This window comes from Selaginella moellendorffii, unplaced genomic scaffold (genome assembly GCF_000143415.4).
Source record: "Selaginella moellendorffii unplaced genomic scaffold, v1.0 SELMOscaffold_20, whole genome shotgun sequence".
Lineage (NCBI taxonomy): Eukaryota > Viridiplantae > Streptophyta > Lycopodiopsida > Selaginellales > Selaginellaceae > Selaginella > Selaginella moellendorffii.
The window spans coordinates 186430-204240 of NW_003314281.1; the positions used below are offsets into that span (position 1 = coordinate 186430).

At 49.8% G+C, this 17811-nt stretch overlaps 5 protein-coding genes and 1 non-coding gene across 8 annotated transcripts; 3 read left to right on the forward strand and 3 right to left on the reverse strand.

Moving 5' to 3' along the window:
* Positions 1–105: 105 nt before the first annotated feature.
* LOC9651739 lies at positions 106–3528 on the forward strand. Of its 2 annotated transcripts, none has more exons than XM_002972614.2 (6): positions 106–663; positions 1239–1743; positions 1813–1956; positions 2006–2246; positions 2323–2823; positions 2902–3528. In XM_002972614.2, exons 1-6 carry the CDS (start codon positions 338–340, stop codon positions 3381–3383), a joined length of 2199 nt encoding a protein of 732 aa, XP_002972660.2. In that variant the 5' UTR covers positions 106–337; the 3' UTR covers positions 3384–3528. The 2 variants fall into 2 exon arrangements, with proteins under 2 accessions (XP_002972660.2, XP_024533739.1); XM_024677971.1 differs by having other exon boundaries at positions 107–663; positions 1227–1743.
* Positions 3529–3632: 104 nt separating this feature from the next.
* On the forward strand, positions 3633–5721 carry LOC9651740 (enoyl-[acyl-carrier-protein] reductase [NADH] 1, chloroplastic). Its single transcript, XM_024677973.1, has 11 exons — positions 3633–4037; positions 4104–4213; positions 4272–4327; positions 4403–4487; positions 4550–4597; positions 4661–4735; positions 4810–4921; positions 4973–5024; positions 5099–5208; positions 5264–5362; positions 5429–5721. Exons 1-11 carry the CDS (start codon positions 3764–3766, stop codon positions 5596–5598), a joined length of 1191 nt encoding a protein of 396 aa, XP_024533741.1. The 5' UTR covers positions 3633–3763; the 3' UTR covers positions 5599–5721.
* A 389-nt stretch (positions 5722–6110) lies between these two features.
* On the reverse strand, positions 6111–6195 carry TRNAM-CAU. Its single transcript is given in 2 exon segments — positions 6111–6146; positions 6158–6195. It is a non-coding gene; the product is annotated as a tRNA-Met (tRNA).
* Positions 6196–6912: 717 nt separating this feature from the next.
* Positions 6913–8047, forward strand: LOC9651741 (GDSL esterase/lipase At2g04570). Its single transcript, XM_024678015.1, has 4 exons — positions 6913–7015; positions 7082–7318; positions 7396–7654; positions 7723–8047. The coding sequence occupies exons 1-4, from the start codon at positions 7013–7015 to the stop codon at positions 7938–7940; spliced, it is 717 nt and encodes a 238-aa protein (XP_024533783.1). The 5' UTR covers positions 6913–7012; the 3' UTR covers positions 7941–8047.
* On the reverse strand, positions 7968–9858 carry LOC112347304 (eukaryotic translation initiation factor 5B-like). Of its 2 annotated transcripts, none has more exons than XM_024678014.1 (4): positions 8711–9858; positions 8417–8636; positions 8270–8349; positions 7968–8198 (listed from the first exon to the last, which is right to left on the reverse strand). In XM_024678014.1, exons 1-4 carry the CDS (start codon positions 9851–9853, stop codon positions 8091–8093), a joined length of 1551 nt encoding a protein of 516 aa, XP_024533782.1. In that variant the 5' UTR covers positions 9854–9858; the 3' UTR covers positions 7968–8090. The 2 variants fall into 2 exon arrangements, with proteins under 2 accessions (XP_024533782.1, XP_024533780.1); XM_024678012.1 differs by having other exon boundaries at positions 8417–8639.
* A 146-nt stretch (positions 9859–10004) lies between these two features.
* On the reverse strand, positions 10005–13344 carry LOC9651742 (putative lysine-specific demethylase JMJ16). The gene is made up of 11 exons (XM_024677861.1): positions 13098–13344; positions 12988–13023; positions 12844–12927; positions 12370–12762; positions 12091–12309; positions 11871–12032; positions 11447–11806; positions 10744–11389; positions 10591–10694; positions 10344–10538; positions 10005–10295 (listed from the first exon to the last, which is right to left on the reverse strand). Exons 1-11 carry the CDS (start codon positions 13332–13334, stop codon positions 10059–10061), a joined length of 2673 nt encoding a protein of 890 aa, XP_024533629.1. The 5' UTR covers positions 13335–13344; the 3' UTR covers positions 10005–10058.
* Positions 13345–17811: the final 4467 nt, after the last annotated feature.

A 17811-nucleotide genomic window follows, 5' to 3' on the forward strand; every position in this document is an offset into this window, starting at 1 on the left:
GTCCGCCCGTACGCCAGGTGTTGTAAATACGGCGTCCTCGAGTAGGATACCGGGGGATCTCTTCTGCGGCGTTTTGGCGTATAGGCCGCGGCGTTTGTGGGCGCCCAGAACACTCGCCGGGTCAGTGTTTTGGTGTCGGTCCTCTCTTTTTTTTTTCCTCTCCTCCGAGGGAAAGAGAGCTTGGTTATGGCGAGCGCGCCGCGGCGCGCCCTAGCTAGCTACATTTGGATCCGCATGGCAGTGGGGCAGCGCTCGTGAGCTCCCCCTCTTCTTGTTCCTCCTCTTCACCCCATTCCTCTTCTCGCCATAGCTGGATTCTCGATCTCCGGGCACACAGATGCAGAGCCTTCGCAAAGATCGCGCCCGAAATATCGATCATTCCGGCCGCAAGGAGGCGAGCGATGAGGCGAGGGCCGAGGAGGACGCCGAGGACGCCGGATGCGTGGTTCTTGAGGAAGATCCCGAGGAGGAAGAGGAGGATGTGTCGCCGGCGGTGAGCGAGGCGACGCAGCTGCCGGCTTGCGAGGTGGAGCTGGGCGGCGGCGAGCAGGAGGAGCTCGGGAGTGGAATCAACAGCGGCGGCAGCGGCCCTAGCATGGGATTTCCCTACTTCGTCCAGAAGAAGGTCTCGTTTCGGACGCAGGAGCTCATCCACTGGGATAGGTAAGCGCGTTTTCGATCCGCCACTCCTCCTCCTCCTCCTCCTCCGCGCATTGCATTCATTCTGATCGTCTTGATCCGGCCTCGCGATATTTCGTGCCCTTGCATTGATTCATTGCTCGCGTGCGTGTTCTTGCTTCCTGGATGGATCACAGTGCTTTCCAATTTGGGAAATATCGTTTCAATCCTTTCTGGGACAATGCTGCATTAGATATTTTTTTTTTTTTTTGTTGGTACGCTGTGGCTGTGTGTGTGTGTTTGGAATCATTTGTTTTTTTTTTTTTGCTCCTCCCTGTGTTTTTTTTTTTCGGGTGCTTTGCTTTTGGGTCGTGCCTTGATCATGTTGACGAGTGTGCGGAAGTTTTGGGCTGCTGTGGGTGTTTAGACGTTTCTTCGTTCTTCCCATGATCATGGGTTTTTGTTGTTCTTCTCGTCGTTAAGATGATCATGGGTTTCTCCGTCTTCCATTTTCGATGATCGTGGATTTCTGTTTTTGTTCTTTCCATCGTTAAGATGATCATGGGTCTTTCCTTCTTTGATATTCCACTGCGGTAACAAGAGTACAGACGGAATTGCAGGCCCAGCGAGGAGATGGACATCACGCGAATGCTGCGAGCAACACGGCCAGCTTTGTTGGGCGGCGAAGAGCGCCAGAACAAGGACTGGACTTACTACCCCGGTAGCACTTCCAGGCATCCACGGTCCGAGAGCCCGCCTCTCCAGGCGGTGGCCTCCGGCGGCCAGCATTCGGAGAGCAGTGCTGCCTACGTCCTCTGGCCGCCGGCTCGGATAAATGGAACCGCGGAGGAGCGAGCCGCTTATTTTAGTGGGCTTCAGAAAGATGCGGAGATGGACACGCAGCAGCGGGTACCCAGCGGCCAGCAAGCCTCCACTCTGCTAGATTTGATGACCATTCGGGCCTTCCACAGTAAAGTTTTACGCCGCTACAGCCTTGGAACAGCGCTCGGGTTCCGGACGCGGGCTGGGGTGCTGACCAACATCCCGGCTATCATTGTCTTTGTGGCTCGCAAGGTCCACAAGCAATGGCTTCTCGACGTTCAGAGACTGCCGACTGCTCTCGAGGTAACTAGTGCATGTAAAACCGCTCTCGGCTTCTTAACTCGCTGGTGAAGTAACAGTTTCTCTACTCAGGGGCCTGGGGGAGTTTGGTGTGATGTAGATGTGGTTGAATTCTCGTACTATGGCGCTTCGACCGTGACACCAAAGGAGCAAATTTACTCCGAGCTGGTCGAAGGGTTGCGTGGTAACGATCCGTGCATTGGCTCCGGATCACAGGTATGGACTGAGCTTTATTGCGTCCCTGACTTTGAACTACCTACAACAGGTAGCAAGTCAAGAGACTTATGGTACGCTAGGTGCTATAGTTCGAAGTCAGACGGGTGCAAGGCAAGTTGGTTTCCTCACAAACAGGCACGTAGCTGTCGACTTAGATTACCCAAACCAAAAGATGTTTCATCCTCTGCCGCCAAACCTTGGGCCAGGGGTATACCTCGGCGCAGTAGAAAGGGCGACGTCCTTCATCACCGACGATCTGTGGTATGGCATTTTCGCTGGCATGAATCCAGGTGAGCTTTGTTGATGAACTCCGTTTGAAAGCTTGAAGCACTTACGTTTTGTTGTTCTTGATTTCCGCTGCTCTAGAGACGTTTGTGCGAGCGGACGGGGCTTTCATTCCGTTTGCGGAATCATTTGATACAAGCAAAGTGTCGGTCAGAGTTCACAGCCTGGGGGAGCTGGGGGAAGTTTTCCGAGTGGATCTCCAGGCACCAATCGAGTCCATTGTGGGGCAACACGTGGTCAAGGTGGGGAGGAGCTCCGGGCTTACAAAAGGCATTATCATGGCGTATGCGGTCGAATACAATGATGAGAAAGGCATCTGCTTTTTCACGGACTTTCTTATCGTGGGGGAGAACAAGCAGGCATTCGATCTAGAAGGGGACAGTGGCAGCTTAATATCCATGACGTGGGAACGGTGTGAGAATCCCAGGCCAGTGGGAATCATCTGGGGTGGCACAGCAAACAGGGGGCGTTTGAAGCTGCGAAGCGGGCACGGGCCCGAGAACTGGACAAGTGGCGTCGACTTGGGCCGTTTGCTTGACTTGCTACAACTGGACTTGATAACCACCGAGACGTCCTTGCAAGGTGACATTTTTCCAGAAGAAAAGGAAGTTTTTGTTCCTCTCGCTGGTGTTCTTACGTTTTTACGTGTTTGCGGCACAGACGCTCTGGAAGAACAACGGCGGTGGGGGTCATCAATCGCGGTGGGAGCGACCGGGGTGCCAGACGCGTCTCCAAAGGATTACTCCAAGATGGATATGATGCTGGCACCGCACGAGAGGTTTCGTTCTTCGGGGACTTTGATCGAGCCGGGCTCGTCACAGGGACCGGTGGAGTTGGGAGCAGCAGCGCCAAGGCATTCTCCGGTAGCTCTCTCTCGGCACGCTGCTCCTCTAGCGTCCAAAGCTAACAAGAGCATCGATCTCCAGATACGGCTGCCGGTTCCTCCCTTTGAGATCGGGCTGGCGTTGGCATCAACTTCTCCACCGGAAGGTGGCGATGGTGGAGGATCGTCGGCAGGGGGAGGAGCCACGGGAGGAACAGGATGGGGGGATCCCAAGAAGAACTTAAGCGAGGATGTCTCCTTGAACTTGAATCTCTTCGATCGTGATCCCAAGAGGCGACGCTCTGGCCCGAGTCCGTGATCGATCGAGATACGATACCAAAGGGAAAGAATGCATTGGATTAGATCATCTGGAAGAACTTCTATGAGCTAGAAGAACTTCTCCCCGAGAATTCTCTGTGGCATTATTTTTTTTAGGATGGGAAAAGAGAGTAGTTTATAGCAAAGGTGGAATTGTTTGGACCGTGGATGGGAAGGGACGGTGGAGCGTGTCCTTGGGCGTGTTATTTAAATGCTAGGGACACCGGGACATTTGCACTGGGGCTTTGCCAAGGACACCACATTGAGCTCTCCGTTTGCATGCTCTTTGGTGTGTGTTTGTATATGCGCGTCTAGGTTTTCCTTGGCAGCGGCTCCGCGATCGATCGAGCAGCTCCCGGGATTTCGCGCTTCGATCCAGCAATGGCGTCGCTGATTGCAGGTAGTGGAATGCTCGCGGTCGCGCGCGGCACCTCGTCCACGTCCGTCGCTTCGCTCGTCGCTCCCGATGCTGCCAGATCCGTCGTCTCCTTCAATGCCAGGCCTTTCGAGAGGAGCGGTGCGCTCTCGGCACTGAAAAGCAGCGGATTTTGCAGCTCCAGTGTGAGGAATAGTGCTAAGAGCGGTGTCGTCATGGCGTCGGCGGGATCGAATGGAACGGGGGCTGGAGTTCCGGGACTGGCTATCGATCTTACGGGTATTTCTTCTTTCATGCGTGCATTGTAGATTTTCCTTTTGTTGCTCGTGTTTCTGTCGCATGCAGGGAAGAGGGCATTTATCGCTGGAGTGGCCGATGATCAAGGATATGGATGGGCGATTGCCAAAACGCTTGCTTCTGCCGGGGCTGAAATTCTCGTGGGAACCTGGGTTCCGGTAATTCATGTGTTTAGTCTCTTTCAACTGTTGGGTGCTAACTTTTCTATTCTTTTAGGCTCTCAATATCTTTGAAACCAGCTTGAGGAGAGGAAAATTCGATGAGTCGAGACAGTAAGTTTTTGCGTTTTCTTTTTTTTCTTTTTTTTCTTTTTTTTTTAGAAGTAGTGACACTTTTCCGGTTTTTAGATTGCCAAATGGATCCTTGTTCGAGATCTCGAAAGTGTACCCCCTGGATGCAGTTTTTGACTGCCCTGAAGACGTTCCGGAAGACGTGAGTTGTTATTTTAATTGCTGCCATGATAGCTGTTTATTCTACCTTGTGGCATGCACCAGATAAAAAACAACAAGAGATATGCCGGAGCTTCTGCCTGGACCGTCACGGTACGAAAAAGCTTTATTGCTTGAATCGAAGCGATTTTGTTCTCGCATTGTTGCGGCCTGCAGGAAGTGGTGGACAGCGTGAAAAAAGACTTTGGCAGCATTGATATTCTCGTTCATTCTCTTGCGAATGGTCCAGAAGTAAGAGATTCAGATTCCTCTAATCCTGATCGTCGATTTCTTTTGTTCATCTTGGTTCCTTGTTTCGATCTCAGGTGTCGAAGCCTCTTCTAGAGACTTCGAGGAAAGGATACCTCGCGGCTAGCTCCGCATCAGCGTATTCACATGTCTCTCTCCTCAGACATTTTGCTCCAATTATGAATCAAGGCAAGTGTTTTCCTTTCTTGCAGATTTCCAATCGTTTTTTTATCATTATAGGCGGCTCAGTCATTTCTTTGACGTACATGGCATCTGAAAAAACCATTCCCGGGTATCTACACTACCGTTGTCTTTGGTTTCTTCTTTCTTTGGCTCGACTGCGCATAATGTGGTGACATGTAACAGTTACGGTGGAGGGATGAGCTCGGCCAAGGCAGCTCTAGAAAGTGACACACGGGTTCTCGCGTTCGAAGCCGGAAGGAAATACAAGATCAGGGTCAACACAATCTCAGCAGGTAAAATCTTACAAATCTATCAAAGCTGTGGCTCATGCATGACATGCTTTTTCAGGTCCCTTGAAAAGCAGAGCTGCCAAGGCAATCGGATTCATTGAGAAGATGATCGATTACTCCAAGGCAAATTCTCCCCTGCAAAGAGATCTCGAAGCTGGTACGTTCAAAACTTTGGCTTGGCTTGCTTGGTTTGCTTACTTCGCTATATACTCTTTTCGCACAGATGATATTGGAAACGCAGCCACTTTCCTCGCCTCGCCACTGGCGTCGGCCATCTCCGGAACCGTGTTCTACGTAGACAATGGGCTTCACACAATGGGAATGGCGCTCGACAGCCGAGCTCTTGGCGAGATCCAAGAGGCAGCGGCTCCCGCCGAGAAGGTATCCGCGTAGGCGATATGATCTTCGTTTACGCTCTCGCTCCAAAATAACTCTAGCTTCTATCATTATAACACGCGACAGTTTTGTTCTTTCACTTGCTCGAGATAATCAATCAAAAGGGCAGAATTTTTGTTCTATAGTTCTATCAAAGAGAGAAGAAACTAGCTTCACAGATTGATATTCCGTGTAGAGCACTCGCTCTTTGACCATTTGCGTCTGGTTTGCGCAGGCGTGGCATCCCGGCACGGCCTTCCAAGCGTTGCAGACGATGAGATGGGTAACCCGAAGTAGCCGAGGACTTGAAGGACTCGAATCGCAGTATGGATCACTCTCTAGCTGATGAAAATGCGTGGACACCAAAAACATCATCACAAACACGTAAAAAACAGCCATTTGATATCAATCTATCCTCTCTGAGATCTCGAAATCTCCACAATATGCTTTTAAGCTGTCATCAAAAGAAAAGAACAATAAGTTAGCTTCTACAAAGAACTGTAACCAAATGTAAAACCTAAAATAATTTTTGGGGTGAGAGAGGCTCGAACTCTCGACCTCAGGATAACTCAGAAGCTATGAGACCTACGCGCTAGCCAACTGCGCCACCACCCCAATTGTGAGTAACTGTGATATTTTCTTTTCATGAACTGGGAAAGATGACACTGCGAGGAAGGAAAAGAAAGTGGTCACGCTCTTTCCATTTTCTTTAGCTGGGTATCGTCGAGGTGGATTTAGGTCGAGCGAGAGCGCTTTGAAAGAGCCATGACAAAATCCGGTAGCCGCGAGGCAGCTCCTGGTAAAATCAAAGCTTAGTTTTTGTGTTATAGTCTAGCATACATTTGTCGTTGCAACAACAGCAGCTTTAAATCCATCGACAAGGAGTGGTGCTTGTGATCTTGCCGCAAGCGCCGACTGTGAATCGGATGATCCATGGGTGAGCTCGAAAGTTTCAAACACACAAGAAAAAATCTCTCTTTTCTTTGATCCTCTCTTTTGGATTTGTTTGTTAGGAAGAATGGCAATGGCTGGCGGAGCTCTTGCCTTGGCTTTCCTTGCTCTGCTCTCCAGAGGCTCGTGCCAGAATGACTCGCAAACTCCCGCATTGTTCGTGTTTGGAGACTCGCTGGTGGACGCCGGGAACAACAACTACTTGAACACTTTCTCCCGGGCAAACTTCCCACCTTTCGGGATCAACTTCGACCAGCACCGAGCTACTGGCCGATTCACTGACGGGAGGCTCATACCCGACTACATAGGTGATGGTGAATTCATCGTTTTTCCACAAGAAAAATCTGATTTTTTCCTCTCTGAAGCTTCGTTTTTGAATCTTCCATTCCCTCCTCCTTACCTGGGAGCTGGAGGAAACGTCATTCAAGGAGCAAACTTTGGATCCGGAGGCGCAGGGATCCACAACAGTACTGGCGCTGGCATGGTGACATCTTTATGCAATTCCGTCATCTTTGCGTGACGAATGGTTTTATATTCTTTTTTCTTCCAGGGAGATCACGCTCCCTTGTATAGACAAATCGAGTACTTCCGGGAGGCAAAGGAAGCGCTGGACTCGTCACTGGGAGCTTACAACTCGTCCCTGCTCGTCTCCAAGTCCATCTTCTACATCTCCATTGGCAACAACGACTTCGCAAACAATTACTACAGGAACCCCACGCTCCAGAGAAACTACACTCTCGACCAGTTCGAGGACCTCCTCATCTCCATCCTTCGTCGCCAGATCAAAGTCAGTGACACTCTCTCATGCTCCTTCTTTCACCTTTTCTAGAGAGCTTTGATGTTACAACTCTATGATCCATCCAGGAACTCTATGGCTTGAACGCTCGCAAGTTCGTCATCTCTTCGGTGGCCGCGCTGGGATGCAATCCAATGTCGCTCTACATCTACAGGCTCGAGACGCCCGGGCAGTGCGCCAGTGACTACGACGGTGCCGCGCGAAGCTACAACCGCAAACTCCACGCCATGGTGGAGGAGCTCCGCCTCACGCTCATCGAGAGTCATATGGTTTACGCCAATCTCTACGAGATCATGACCGCAACCATCAAAAACGGCACTGCTCACGGTAAGAATCTCCATCTCTCACGCAAAGTTCTTCGCGGAAAAACCATTTTTTATCTTCGCTTTTGCAAGGATTCTCGAATGTCAACACGCCGTGCTGTCCTTTCGGGAGCTACTTTGAGTGTTTCATGTTTGCTCCGACTTGCACCAACGCGTCCGAGCACGTTTTCTGGGATTTGTTCCACCCGACCGGAAGATTCAACCACTTGGCTGCGCGGAGATTTTGGTTCGCTGCTCCAAATGGCTCCGATGTGTGGCCTTTCAACATCCACCACCTCTCCAAACTTTAGAGGATCTTGTCCACCATATTGAGCAAAGATAAAAACCATCTTTTTCTTACAGAAAAAATGTTTGTTTGATTGGTTTTCCTGTACACTAATCTCAACTATGTGTGGAACTCGTAGTGTCTGTGAGTAAAACTCTTTACGGGCTTGATCTCGTCAGTCGAGGACGATAACTTCATCTTTCACTGAGGTTGGGCCCTTCTCGCGTAGAAGTCCACGATTGTGTGGATTCCATGGTCGAAAAGAGCCTTCCACGCACGCGTGCTATGGGACAACAAGGAGCCAGAGAGATAAAGAGAAATCACAATTGGAAAAACAACCAGAGAAACTTCTACCTTGAGCCAAAAGAAAAACTCGCGTAGTAGTCGAAGCTGCCTCTTTGGATCCACAGCCACCTTGAGAGCCGCTGCAAAATCTGTTAAAAAAAACGTTGAGTCCCAGAGTTGAGAAACAAAGTGGGAGACAATGTTGTTGTTTCTCACCTGGATGATGATCGAGGTAAGACAGGCCCTCCTTGCCATTCGGAAACTGGCAGCTGCGCTGGCCACGGAGATCACGCGAGCGAATGATCGGCTTTTGAAGCCTAACGCTCTTGAACTTCTCTCGCAACTCCTGCGGGCAGAAAGGCCGGGAGAGCTCCTTGCGAAGCTTGTCACGAAACTCGTCCGCGTCTTGAGAAGTGCTATATTTGTTCACCGCAACCTGCTAGAGAGGGATAGAAACCAAGAACTTTAGTCGGACAAAGAAAATCTCGGAAAAGGAAGGGAAGAACTCACGAGGCTCCCGTCCGAGGACGAAGAATCCGACTGGTTGCCATTTTTCTCCTTGGACACTTCCTGTTGTTCCTCCTCCGCCTCACCGGGACCAAAAACGGGATCGTCCCACCTTCTATCAAACGCCTTGTGAACTGGAAAGTAAGAAGGCCTTGTTCGTTCTCGTCTTCCTCGAGCAGCAGCGGCCGCAGCGACGTTCCTCTCGTCCTCGAGCTTTTTCTTTCGTTCTAGCTCCTCCACTTTGGATTTCTTGTAGTTGAGCTCCTCCTGCGCTTCCTCCACCTTTTGCCTGAGATTCTCGAGCATCCGCTGGCCTTCCTCCACCTCACACCGCATTTGCACGAGCTCGTCAACCTCCACTTTGACGTAAGGTTTCTTCTCCTCCACTGGAGCTCGATCGCGAGCACCAGCAGCCGTGATCTTCTTCTTCTTCCTCTTCTTTCCCATCCCCGGGACTCGCTGCCTCTCGTTGATCTCCCGGATCATGTCCTCCAGCATCGACCTCTTCTTTGCCGAATTTTTCATCGTCGCCCCCAAGTTCTTCCTCGCGGAAACTTTGCTGGGAGAAACTCTCGCTTCTTCCTCTTTGTAAATCGTTCGAGCTTGCTTTGCAACCGGAGGAGGCGGAGGAGGAGGAGAAGGAGGAGGAGGACGAGGGGGAAGAGCGTCCCTGGCCTCCGATTTCTCCCTCGAGATTCCCTTGGATTTCTCAGGCTTTTCGCGGCGACTGGTTTTCTTGCCCTCTCGATCCAAATGCTCCTTCCAGACTGGAGTTCTGGCGCCACAGCCCTCGGACAGGCAAGCGCGCAGCGGCGTTCCAGCATCATCCTCAAGCTCTCGCTGCCGCTTCTCCATCATGCGCCGCTTCTTCCTGGCCATCTCCCCCGCCGACGATGCAAAGGGATCAAACCTCTCAATGCCGCGGATTTTGGCACGCAGCCGGTACCCCGATCGGACCCTCTCATCGCCGCCGCAGCTCCTCACGCATCTCCTCCTCCCCTCGCCTTCCGAGTCCTTCTCATCTGAGATGATGCACACCTCGATCTCCGGGGACTTTCGCTTCCTTTCTGCTAGAACCCCCATGCTCACCGATGACGAGCCCTCCATGGACGATCCCATCCACGAAGCGTCCTCCTCCCCTGCCATCGTTGTGCCCTAAAATGGTTAAACCCCCGTACGTTGCAAGTATTATCCCGCGAATAAACCCACGAACAATGCCAGGAATCATTTCGTACAACTGCCCGTGCACGCATATACCACGAATAATCATTCCGTATTACTCTCCCGTACACGAATATCCGACGAATCATTATTTGGTACGTATGCGACGAATAATTTACACCATTCCACTTTATTTCCTGACCGAGCTTTCCAAGAGGCCTTCGAGAACGTCGGCCAGCGCTTGAAAGCATTGCTTCCACATATCTTTCCCCCACTCAGCGCCCAAGACTTTGTGTAGCGCCCATAGCTCGTCCTTGTCTCCCTTTAGGAATAGATTTCTCAGTAGCGCGAGAGAATCTAGTTCCGTCGAGAAAGTTTTCTCCCAGTAAGCTCGGCATACGTGCCTCTTATCCAGCGCTTCCACTACCTGAGAACGAACGAGTGTGAGAGGAGAGTTTTCGATCAATCAAAATACCTTTTTGATTGCGGGGTCGCTCAAGCCAAACATGGCGATGCCGCTTATCTCTTCCACCGGCCTTTCTCGGGGAACGTTAAAATTTCCCAGCTTCCGCTTTGAGTGTATCTCGAAGTTGAGCCGCCGCTGGATGGCTCGCCAGCAGAGATCAGCCGACACGTCCACGAAAGTGTGCGGCGAATTCTCGAGTGATACCTGTGAGAATTCAACTCGAGCTTAGTAGTATCGTATAGGCAGTGTGTCTCACCTTGAAATATGGCTCCTCGGCACCACAGTCGACGATCTCGGATACATAATGCGATGGCTGGGACAAGTTCAAGAAGTTGTAATAAAGAACTCGGCTCTTGAAGCCTGCCGAGAGGAAGTGAGAACAAGCAAAACAAGAACTCGAGTGATTTACCTGGAGGAAAGATCGAAGCTTTACTGCACCAGCCTGCTGCCGACAGCGTCCCCACGTCGAGAAGTTCTAGCTTGAGGGCCGGCGTTGCGATTTCTACAGGCTCCTCCAAAACATTCTTTTCGTCTTCAACCTCTTTCTTCACGAAGTTTGTTTCGTAGTCGTCATCGTCGCTGAGAACCACAAGAGGACAGTCTTTTCCCGGCGTTGTCTTGACTTTCGAGTCCATCGCTTTCTTTTCGGAACTACTTCCCGAGTCCTTGTTACATCGAGCCGAAGCGACTGAGGCGATGTGCTTAGAAGGAACTGACATTACTGAGCCGCCACCACTGGCATCCACAAGGCACTCGCCTTTCTCCGTTATGTCTTTCAGCAGCTTCTCCAGTGCCGTCTGGAAGCCGTATAGCTCTGAGAGATCATAACGGTAAAGAGCGTACTTGCTTTCTTTCGGACACTTGCACAATAAGTCGACGTGCTCCAAACAGGCGAACCGTCCGGGGCTACAGTCGCAGGAGACTGCGGACAAATGCAAGTCATAGTGACAGTGCAAACATTCCCTTTCTTCTGTATGATCAAAGTCGGCGTCCATTTTCCGGGACTTGATATCGTCCCTCCAAGTTCTTCTAGAGTGCTCCGTTTGGATCCTTGCCTGCAATTCTCTCGACAGTGAGATCAAAACAAAAAGGAACAAAGAGCAGATACTCACCTTACATGCTTTCATCAGCGTGCTCAGTCGGTCGACATCGTCAAGTGTTTGCCGCCAGAAAGGAGCCCTGACGCCATCAGTCTTGGCTGCGTCTATGCAAGCCTTAACCGCTGCGAAGAGCAGTTTGTCGTGAGAAACAGTCGTCTTCCGCCGGAACTTTTGGTAGAGCTCGACAGCGGCTTGCCCGTGGACAAGCCAGTCCATCGGAGCAAAGTTAACCGCTTCAGCACAATTGAAACCCGTGCTAAAACCACAGTGATATGCCCGTGGAAACGTAACTACAAAGTCACCAGGACGCTGTACTGCTCTATAAACGGGAACGTTCTCGTCTTTGAGAATTGATGGCGAGAACTGTGTTACCTGTTAGTTTTTCAAATTTGATTACAGATTAGAAAGCAATGCGCTTGAATAGAGAAGAACTTACCAGCTTTTGCAAAAGATCTGGCTGGTCCATGAACAAATCTGGCAGGTGTCTCTTCATGGTGTCCTCCAGCATGGTTGCAGAGCCTCTCGGAACTCCGTACCAAACTTTCTCCCCTCCAAAATGCAAATAATTTATGGAGTAGAGAAAGTGATCCTCGACATGCTGCAATGCAAACTCGATATTTTCACATAAACGAAAACGATAGAAGAAGCTCACTCACCCAGCAAAACGAGGACAGGCTCATGCCGATGTAAACCCACGGGACAACTACTCCTGAAATTTCTGCGTCTTCGAAACAAAGCATTGATCCGGGGGCTCTTGCAAAGTTATTAAGGTTCCAGCCTGACTTCTCGTAAGCACCATTTTGTACAGGTTCTGGTTTGGGCTTAGGAAATCCAGTCCCAACCTTTGCTGTATCCAAATCAGCACCATAAATTACCTGTTCACCCGAGTTTAGCAGGATGACAAAAACGAAAGAAAGAAAAGAAAGAGACACTACCTCGACTTGCTCCGTCGGACACTCCACGATGCGCCAGTACTCCCCTTCAAAATCCTCCACGGTGGTCGCCGTCAGCTGTTCGTCAGTTGTAAAATAGCTCTTCATGAAGGCCTCTGCGTACGCTCTAAACTCTGGGAGCGACATAGCAGGCCCCGCCTGGAATCCAAAGGGCACTGGAGACGACGAGGAGGAATCACTGCTACACTGCTGCATTCTTTTCTGCAACTTGTGTATCTTCTGCTTGCGAACGGTAAACTTCACCGTCCCAGAACGAGCTTCATCTTCCAGAGCGCACGGAGGACGCCACGATCGCGGAGGAACAATGCGGCAAATGCCATAAGGCTCTGCGTCCTGACGAATGCTGCTGATATACTTGATCGGGTCAGAGAATTCCTGTCACCAACGAAGTTAGTTAGTCATGGTGAAACCTTCGATCACATTGTTTTGTACGAGTCTATAAAGAACAAAACTTACATCCTTGTCCGGGTAAAAAGCTGGAGCGTCCGGCAAAAGAGGGACGTGACCCTCGTATGGCCGCCATTTCGCTCTCGCCCGAGGCTGGATATGAAAAACGCATTCTAAAAGCCCGCGAGAAGAAAAAAGATTCTAGAAAGTTACCATGCCATCGTCGTCGGGAACCACAGCGACAGGGAGCTGCAACGAAAAGAAAGAAAATCTCTCTTTTTCTCTTTTTCCAGATCAAAAAATTCGCGAAGACACAAACGAACCTCGTCCTCGATGCTAGAGGCATTCTTGGGAGCATCAACATCGCCGGCGGGGCTCTCTTGGACGCAAAACCCTCCCTTCCACGCGCTCTGCTTCATCGCCTCCGCGAATTGCACCGGCTCGTCCTCGTCGTCCTCGTCGCACACCAATCGCTTCCTTTTGGGCGTCATCCTCCTGAGCGCAATCTTGTTGCCCTGGGCAGCATTTGCATCAGCGCCCTTGGCGCCAGGCCCCGACATCCAAGAACCCTAAAACAATCTTTAACATATTGTATACGCCCTAGGGTTTTGACATTATCATTTTATTTGGTAAAGTCCATTTGGAGTATGCTCTATACGGATAGAGATTACGAAAACGAGCCCAGAAGCGCTCAAAGCGCGCTGACTCAAAAATACCAACAAAAGAGGTACGTTCCTTTGGGAAGATTTAGGATAAGTTTATAAAATCTCTGACTACTTGTATTATAAGTTTTTTATATCTGTTTTGTTAAAATAGATATGGCCCTCTTCACTTACAATTGGTAACTGCTTCTTAGTGTTCTCTTTCTCAGGTTCCGGTTGATCGAGATGTTGGACCTGCTTGCTTCCTTATAGGCGGAGCAAGCTGCAATATATTTCCTGGTCTCAAAATCACCAGTCCAATCAGCATCACAAAATCCACAAAAGCCAGCATCTAGAATAGAAGAGTAAGTGAGGACAAAGAACCAAGTCTCTTGAATATAGCGCCTGCCAATGTGCCATGCCTGGATTCTCGGAAAACTTGGCAACAACGCCACTGCATATGCTAGATCTGGATGAGTGATCTGGATGGCAGCTCGATAAGGAAAATGTTACATGGCTTCACGATCAACTGGAACTTCTGGAGACTGATCAAAGGAGAGATGAAGATTAATCAGGTGTCAAAACTGGAGTAGAATCCTGCATCTGAAAGGGCTGTAAAACCTCGTGAGTGTATTGCTGCTGAAATAGATAAAGAGAGCCACGAACTCTATCTCATCGCGAAATATGAAGGCTGAGACAATACTGAATCTCGCCTACATTATCCATCTCAAACTGAGATGTGATCTCTGATTTAATCTCATGAAGAAAGACAGATTGTTGGAGTCTAAGGTGAAATCATCAACGTAAAGAGCCAATATCATAAGCAAGTCACCAAAGCGTTTGTAATAAACATTTTGATCAGCTGCATTCAATAGATAATAGAAAGCTATCCATCTTGGTGAACCAAGCTTAGGGAGATTGCTTTAAACTGTATAAGGATTTGATAAGTTTACACACTTTCCTTGGACTGTAATCTAGTTGTATTGCACTGCTAATGCTAGCATCACTCATATAGTTCGAACCACTGGAGATTAAAGAATTGTATTTAGAGTCCAGGGCTGCTCTCCAAGCAGAGGCATGTGGACCTGATAATGCTTCATCAACTGACTGTGGCTCAGGAATAGTTTCAGCAAAATAACATCAAGTAGAATTAGACTTGAATAGCTGTAAGTTTCCTAGGCGGGCCAACTGAGAAGTGGACGGCCAGAACAGGGATGTCCAATAATAGTGCATCCAAAAGTATCACTTTGAGATTGAGGCTGATCACCATCATCATGGGGTGGAATAGGCAGTGGTGGCGGCAGACGTGAATTTATAAGTGGCGGTGGTGGGGGTGCTCCCACTGGAACTGGAAAATCTGCTATTGGATAGCCATCAACCAGCTTGCATGTTGCAAGGGTTGATTGTTCAGGCTGCTTGAAAGGAAATATATCTTCAATCACATGAACATAAAGAACTCTACATCTCTATAACCAACAAATCTAGAGGCGAACTTTGTGAAAAACTCTAAGGGTCAATAACCAGATGGAGTTTTCACTACAAAAGCAGCAGTTGGGAGCCAATTCCTCAAATATGCAGTAGTCACTAACGCCTCTCCCCGGTAGGCATCCAGCATGAGAAGCATAGTGCAAAGTTGCTTCAACCAAGGTTCTATTATTTGAGCATAAAACCTTAACAACTTTCTATGTTTGCTTCTCAACTTTAGCATGAAAATCCTTGAAGTGTTGGAAAACGTCTCTCTTGTGCTTCATGAGACGAACATCAACTTTGTGAAAAAAAGTCATCAATAAACATGACAATTACCACCAATAGAGGTGTCTCCCATGTCACATACATCTGAGTGGATGAGCTGCAACAGGAAAAGGATAGTGATGATGCTTGCCTTGAATGCAAGCCTCGCAATCAACTAAACCATCATGCTGGTCCAAGTCACAAGCAGTAACGAGGTGTTTCTTGACCAGGGCTGGTGTACACGTTGAAAGCAGCAGTGCCACAGCACCTCTTGTCAATTTTGGGAAGCTTGCTTCCATAGATAGACTCGACGCCTTTTCCGAACCATAAATAGGAAAGCTACCAAGGGCAAGCGGTGCAAGTATGGACCACCAAGCGCTTCTCAAGGTACTGTGGTCGACCGTTCCCCGCCGAAAGTATGCCACGGGAGGCGAGGTTGATGCAAGCAAATTTGCCATGCCTGCCTCCTTGCGAGTGGAGGGCGCTGGAGATCTCGCCCTCCCTCTCTCCAACGATGGCTTTCTCAAGCTCAAGGCCGTGTCGCAGCAAGCACCCTATGGAAAGGGCGAGGAAACTTTGCTCGACACCGACGTCCGCCGCGCATGGCAAGTGGAGGCATCCAAGGTGAGTTGCCCCCAAACCCCAGACTTTTTTTCAAAGGTGGTACTCGACATGGCTGTTCCCGCGATGGAGGTGCTGGGGATCGATGCAGCTGCGCTTGGCTTGGACGTGAGACTGTATAAGCTGCTACTGTATGAGCAAGGTGGCCACTTCAAGTCTCACAGGGATACAGAGAAGGAAGATGGCATGTTTGCGACGATGATCTTGCAGCTTCCAACGCGGTCCGGGCACGAGGGTGGCAATCTGACGATTCGTCACGGGAGGAAGAAGAGTGTCACTTTTGATTTCTCTGGCGCTGCTTCGAGGACGGGGTACTTTCAGACGGCTTTTTTCTGCGACTGCGTGCACAAGCTGGCTGAAGTGACAAGTGGAACAAGGCTCTGCCTAGTGTTTAGCCTGGTACGGAGCAACGCAAAGTTTGTGGATGTGGATCCTCGCAAGGTTCCACACTACTTGTCAGCTCTCGGGAGCGTTCAAAGCCAGCTGAAGGAATGGGCCGAGGAAGTGAAAGGCACCTCGTCACCAATCCTCGCGATTCCGCTGGGTCACAAGTACTCGAAAAACAGCTTGAGCTTTGCGGGGCTCAAGGGACACGACAGCGTTGTGGCGGCACTTGTGCTGAGCTGCACTGGCTTTCTGGAAGTTCATCTCTGCATGCTTGTGAAGGAAACCATCTCGAACAATGTTTCTGACTCATTCGAGGCTGAATACCATGTGGAGGACTGGACAACGATAGACGATAAAAAACCCGAGCACCTCAAAAGTGGCAGCTTGTCTATAGAAAATCAGGTTGTGAGGGACGACAGCGACGAGGATGATCCTTTTGGCAGCGGCAAACCAGACAAGAAAGAGATTGAGTCGTACAATGGCAACGATGGCGGTGATATAAACTCGTTCTATCACACTGCTGCTCTGGTCGTGTGGCCCAAGGATTGCAGAATCGTGGCGCTGTGCGACACACAGTCCATTGAAAGTGTAGTGAAGTGGCTCGAGGAGCAGCACAAAAGCGAGCCTGGCCGGACGAGTGGGTATTTAGAGCAATACTTGTCTGCCTTGGCAAGTCAGAAATCTGATTCTGATTGGGAGAAGCCTTTTGAGATTCTGTTACAGTTTTGTATCAAGTACGACTTTCGAGACGCAACCTTCTTGGTCATGAAGAAGTGGGGGATGAAGCTCATGGAAACAGCAGCGCAGACTATGGTTGCCGCGGTACAAAAGTATGGATGGGATGAATGCTACAGCGTGGTGATTGAGGGGCTGTTGCAGAAGGAAGATAAGGTGCCTGAGGAGATTGTAAGCTTTGCTGAGCATCTGAGTGAGAGTGGCTTGCAGGATGCTGCTGTAGTCTTTGCACAGAAGCTCTTGGCGGAGAAAGTCTGCAAGGACAACAGGTTCTTGACACGTTTGCTGCGCTTGTTCGTCACGTGTGGACGTGAAGATGAGGCATGGACGATTTTGGGTATGGCACCCACACTTACTAAGTGCTTGGTCCAAATAGGAAAAAAATGGGGAGAGCAGAGCCTTCCTCGCATCGAAGAGTTTTGGGAGAAGACACTGACAATCAACGAGGCCAGGTGGGAGAGTGAGGCAGAGAAGCCCGAGAGGCATGGAGGATATTTGTCTAGTTACTGTCCAACTTCACCAGAGAAAAAAAAGGAAAAGCTGGCTAAGCTCCAGCAGGAAGGAAGGAGGACATTTCTGGGAAGTGTTGCGGACATTGTTCTGGCGCTTGAGTCTGAAGGGTGTCATGATGTTGCAATGGCCTTGGCAAGCAAGAGATTCATCAGGGATGTTGACCTCGAAGAAATCTATGGTGGGCTAAGTGAAATTAAGAGTGATGATGCGCTTGTGCTGCTATTGACTTTCGACGAGAAGTTCCATGAAGTTGTGAGGACATCGATGTATTGTCGTAGTGGTCTAGGTCTACTAGAGACAGTGGTGAGAATGAAAGAAGCAGCGGGGCTGTTTGGCTTGAAGAAGGATGAAAAAATGACACAGCTCTTCTCGGAACTCTTGTCAAAAGCATTTGTAAAGTTTGGTCACT

What these genes read in the sequence shown, in the direction of transcription:
- LOC9651739 (XM_024677971.1), top strand. Translation starts at nt 338, where the DNA reads ATGCAGAGCCTTCGCAAAGATCGCGCCCGAAATATCGATCATTCCGGC. An exon ending in GACTGCCGACTGCTCTCGAG is followed by an intron (nt 1,744 to 1,812) that starts GTAACTAGTGCA and finishes TTCTCTACTCAG; the next exon opens with GGGCCTGGGGGAGTTTGGTG. An exon ending in GCATTGGCTCCGGATCACAG is followed by an intron (nt 1,957 to 2,005) that starts GTATGGACTGAG and finishes TACCTACAACAG; the next exon opens with GTAGCAAGTCAAGAGACTTA.
- LOC9651740 (XM_024677973.1), top strand. Translation starts at nt 3,764, where the DNA reads ATGGCGTCGCTGATTGCAGGTAGTGGAATGCTCGCGGTCGCGCGCGGC. An exon ending in ACTGGCTATCGATCTTACGG is followed by an intron (nt 4,038 to 4,103) that starts GTATTTCTTCTT and finishes TGTCGCATGCAG; the next exon opens with GGAAGAGGGCATTTATCGCT. An exon ending in CTCTTGCGAATGGTCCAGAA is followed by an intron (nt 4,736 to 4,809) that starts GTAAGAGATTCA and finishes TTTCGATCTCAG; the next exon opens with GTGTCGAAGCCTCTTCTAGA.
- LOC9651741 (XM_024678015.1), top strand. An exon ending in TCCTTCGTCGCCAGATCAAA is followed by an intron (nt 7,319 to 7,395) that starts GTCAGTGACACT and finishes TGATCCATCCAG; the next exon opens with GAACTCTATGGCTTGAACGC. An exon ending in CAAAAACGGCACTGCTCACG is followed by an intron (nt 7,655 to 7,722) that starts GTAAGAATCTCC and finishes CGCTTTTGCAAG; the next exon opens with GATTCTCGAATGTCAACACG.
- LOC112347304 (XM_024678012.1), bottom strand. Translation starts at nt 9,853, where the DNA reads ATGGCAGGGGAGGAGGACGCTTCGTGGATGGGATCGTCCATGGAGGGC. An exon ending in TTACCTCGATCATCATCCAG is followed by an intron (nt 8,350 to 8,416) that starts GTGAGAAACAAC and finishes TTTTTTTAACAG; the next exon opens with ATTTTGCAGCGGCTCTCAAG. An exon ending in AGTTTTTCTTTTGGCTCAAG is followed by an intron (nt 8,199 to 8,269) that starts GTAGAAGTTTCT and finishes GTTGTCCCATAG; the next exon opens with CACGCGTGCGTGGAAGGCTC.
- LOC9651742 (XM_024677861.1), bottom strand. Translation starts at nt 13,334, where the DNA reads ATGTCGGGGCCTGGCGCCAAGGGCGCTGATGCAAATGCTGCCCAGGGC. An exon ending in TTCCCGACGACGATGGCATG is followed by an intron (nt 12,928 to 12,987) that starts GTAACTTTCTAG and finishes TTTCATATCCAG; the next exon opens with CCTCGGGCGAGAGCGAAATG. An exon ending in CCGAGGAGCCATATTTCAAG is followed by an intron (nt 10,539 to 10,590) that starts GTGAGACACACT and finishes GAATTCTCACAG; the next exon opens with GTATCACTCGAGAATTCGCC.